The sequence below is a fragment of the Arachis hypogaea genome, unplaced genomic scaffold (genome assembly GCF_003086295.3).
Source record: "Arachis hypogaea cultivar Tifrunner unplaced genomic scaffold, arahy.Tifrunner.gnm2.J5K5 arahy.Tifrunner.gnm2.scaffold_234, whole genome shotgun sequence".
NCBI lineage: Eukaryota > Viridiplantae > Streptophyta > Magnoliopsida > Fabales > Fabaceae > Arachis > Arachis hypogaea.
The window spans coordinates 17890-21254 of NW_027255581.1; the positions used below are offsets into that span (position 1 = coordinate 17890).

General features: G+C 36.2%; 1 protein-coding gene across 1 annotated transcript; it reads left to right on the forward strand.

Moving 5' to 3' along the window:
- Positions 1–1595: 1595 nt before the first annotated feature.
- LOC140183460 (uncharacterized) lies at positions 1596–2935 on the forward strand. Its single transcript, XM_072231902.1, has one exon. It carries the CDS (start codon positions 2027–2029, stop codon positions 2564–2566), a length of 540 nt encoding a protein of 179 aa, XP_072088003.1. The 5' UTR covers positions 1596–2026; the 3' UTR covers positions 2567–2935.
- The last annotated feature ends 430 nt before the right edge of the window (positions 2936–3365 follow it).

Genomic DNA, 3365 nt, shown 5'->3' on the forward strand with positions numbered 1-3365 from the left:
CTTGACAGGCCGCCTGGTCTATTTTCATTCCTAAGTGCAATTCAACTGTAATGTTGCACACTTTTCGTGTTGATTCTCTAAATGCGCTTAAGAATGTCATCTTGAGTAACATGGGGGAAATTGGTTCGAATGAGGTTATTCGAGTAGCATATAGATTCCTATTACCGTTGCCTAGTGGAGATTTTACTAATAGGATGTTTTACTAATAAGCACGTTAGTATAATGTTTGATGTGTATAGTAGACTAATTCAACAATATGTAATGGAGTTGTATGCAGAGATTCGTGATGTGTTTGGTGGGTTTAGGCCATCTTTTTTGATACCCATGAAGTATCGGTCTTGGCGAGACCAATTCACTTCGCCGATTCGCAGGATACTAGTGATGTAGAGTTGAGCGAGTTTGATTCGAATTGTGCTGTGGACTATGGTTCGTCCACCAATAATGAATCATCAGAAAAATATGTACCAGATATGGTGATGTGTTCAATTTTTTCTTCCTTTCTCGTTGTTTGTATCACAGTTATCAAAAGTTACAAACCATTATCAGACTCTTCATTTAGATGAGATGCAACTAGATGATCATTTCTATCTTGGCGACAGTGAAGTTTACAACACGGATGGAAGGGTAAAATTTTGAGTGAGCCATAGATTTAAGAATAGAGATGCGATTTTGTTGGCCGTGAAAAATTACAGCATTTGAAGGAACGCCGAGCACAGGGTATTGGAGTCGGATAGACCAAAATACTACTGTCGATACAAGCAATCCTCCGCTAGGTGTCCATGGAATCTTCATGCTATGTAGCATACCAAACTTTGGTCATATCTCGATAGCACCCGGGATGTGATTTGCGTGGTTCTTTCACATCTAGAGTACAGTATACCCGAATGCTTGTGTAGCGTGATTTGTTCCACCGTATTTGAGATCTAAGTAATTATGGATAAAAATAAATACTCTACATTTTATACATTTCCGTAATTATTATATTTAATTAATTTAAATAAAAAATCTTATAAATATCATTTTTATATTAAAATAAATAAAGAATATTTATATAATTCATTTTTTAGATTTGTAATTTATTACACATCACAATATTATAAAAATAAATCAAAATTTTTTTATTGAAAAACAATTTAGATTAATAAAAATACAAATAAAAATTTAATTACAAAAGTAATCACTACATATATAGATAAGAAAATTCGAATTCGCGACCTCTTAAATGAATATGAGGAGACTATACCATTTGAATTATAGCTCATTAACATGTATTTATATATATTTATGCATATTGTATATATTTAAATAAATTAATTACTAATTAACTATTGAAAATAATCAAATTTAATATAATAAAATAATTAAATATTTTTATAACAGTATAATTTTGATATGGACACATATATTTTGAGGCTAATTTTTCTGTATATTAAAAAAATCTTGGTATAATACTTAATTATTAAATTTTATGGTATTTTTTAAAATTGTAGGAACAGTACAATACGTCTCTTTTGGATTGATAATACGTCTTCTTTGTATTATATATTTCAAATTAAAATATACAATATAAAGGAGCGTATTGTCAATCCAAAAAAGACGTACTGTATTATTTTTATAATTTAAAAAAATATCATAAAATTTAATAATCGAGTATTACACCAAAATTAAACCAATATGTGAAAAAATAAATCACATCTTGATTGATTTATTTTGAAGGTTGAAACAGTAACTGCGCTTAAAAAAAGAGAGTATCGAAAACCGGACACACCGGAAGTACTGCTCGCGTTTTTGGGGTGACAATTCAAGGTAACTGTCAACCTGATAGCGATTTCACGCTTTGGGGAATTCGAACACATTGAAATCGGAGCCCCTACAGAGAAAAGGAAATGCAAAACGGTACTAAGATCCGACCCGAATTCAGATCCAGTCACAAACCCTGATGAACGAAAACGCAAGAACAACACAACGCAATCCCTAGCTCGAACCCTCGTTCCGTTTCCCTCCTTTACTCCACATCGTCGCACTCATGACCGTCGTCACGCGGAAGCGACGCCGCGGCACGACGACGAGGCTTCAAGATCCCTCTCCTTCTCCCCTGGCGGTGGCGCTGCCGGAGGATCTGATGATCGAGATCCTGTCTAGGGCTCCGGTGAGCGATCCGCTTCAGCTGAGGTGCGTGTGCAAGTGGTGGAAGTCGCTCGTCTCCGATCCGCAGTTTGTGAAGAACCACCTGTCACGGTCGATCGCGGAGATCAACGATCTCGCGTCGAAGGCGTTGGAGGACATGATCGCGTTCGAGCTCCAGCTGAATCATGCGCCTCCCCCTCCGGAGCCGGATCCGGAAGAGGAGGATGGTGCGGCGGCGGAGGAGGAGGCGGAGGAAGACGCGGCGGAGGAAGAAGTTCGTGCGATGAGGAAGGAGCTTGATAACATGTTAACGTTGGTTAGGTCCTTGAAACAAAGCTTGGAAACCATAAAAGTCGATGTGCAAGAAATCATGAGTCGAATGAGATGCCTCCAAAGCTTTCTCCAGATTTATCTCAAAACAGCAACGCAATCTCAATGATCTCTCAATCTTCTCCTGTAATTGATTTTTCTAACTGTTCCTTTTTCTTTATTTTCTTTTTTATTTTCATCTGGTTTTAGTGTCCTACTTTGATATATCTTGATGTTTGAGTAGAAGTTTGTTGAATGTTGAAACCTAGGGACTTAATTTGATATCATATCATCTGATTGTAACTAAAGAGGGGGCTAAGGCGCAAGGCATAAGGTGATTGTGATTTGATTTTGTGGACAAAGACACATTAGTGGTAGTAGTAGTTGTTGTAGTAGCTGCAGTAGTAGTTCTTTCATGTGTTGTTGCTAGTTGCAGGAGCAACAACGAAACCAACCATCCTGGGAATTGTAAATATAGTAATGAATTTCATTTTTCTTAGCTCTTTCTTTTCATTTCTGACCCGTTTTGAATTTTTTGGCCTTCGTTCATGAAGTGAGGAAAACAATTTTAAAATCAAATGACAAACGAGAATTACTTGGTAACCAGTTTAATGTGCCCAAATGCGAGCGTAGAACTTGCTGGGATCTGGAATGGGCATGACTCAGGTGTTGCCACAATGATCTTTATAGTTTATATCAACACCGAAATCAAACTTCTATATGATACACTGGGACTATTTTCTATTTATAATATTTGAAAATTATATTAAAACAAAATAAATGAATAATTGTGGATATTGTTGGAGACTTGGTGCACATATTTGTTATAGAATAATCCTCACTTAAAGCCTGGAAACGATGAAGACTAGTTTGATCGACTCAAGTACAAGCTTAGCTATCAATTTGATCACCAATATAGTTAATTTTAC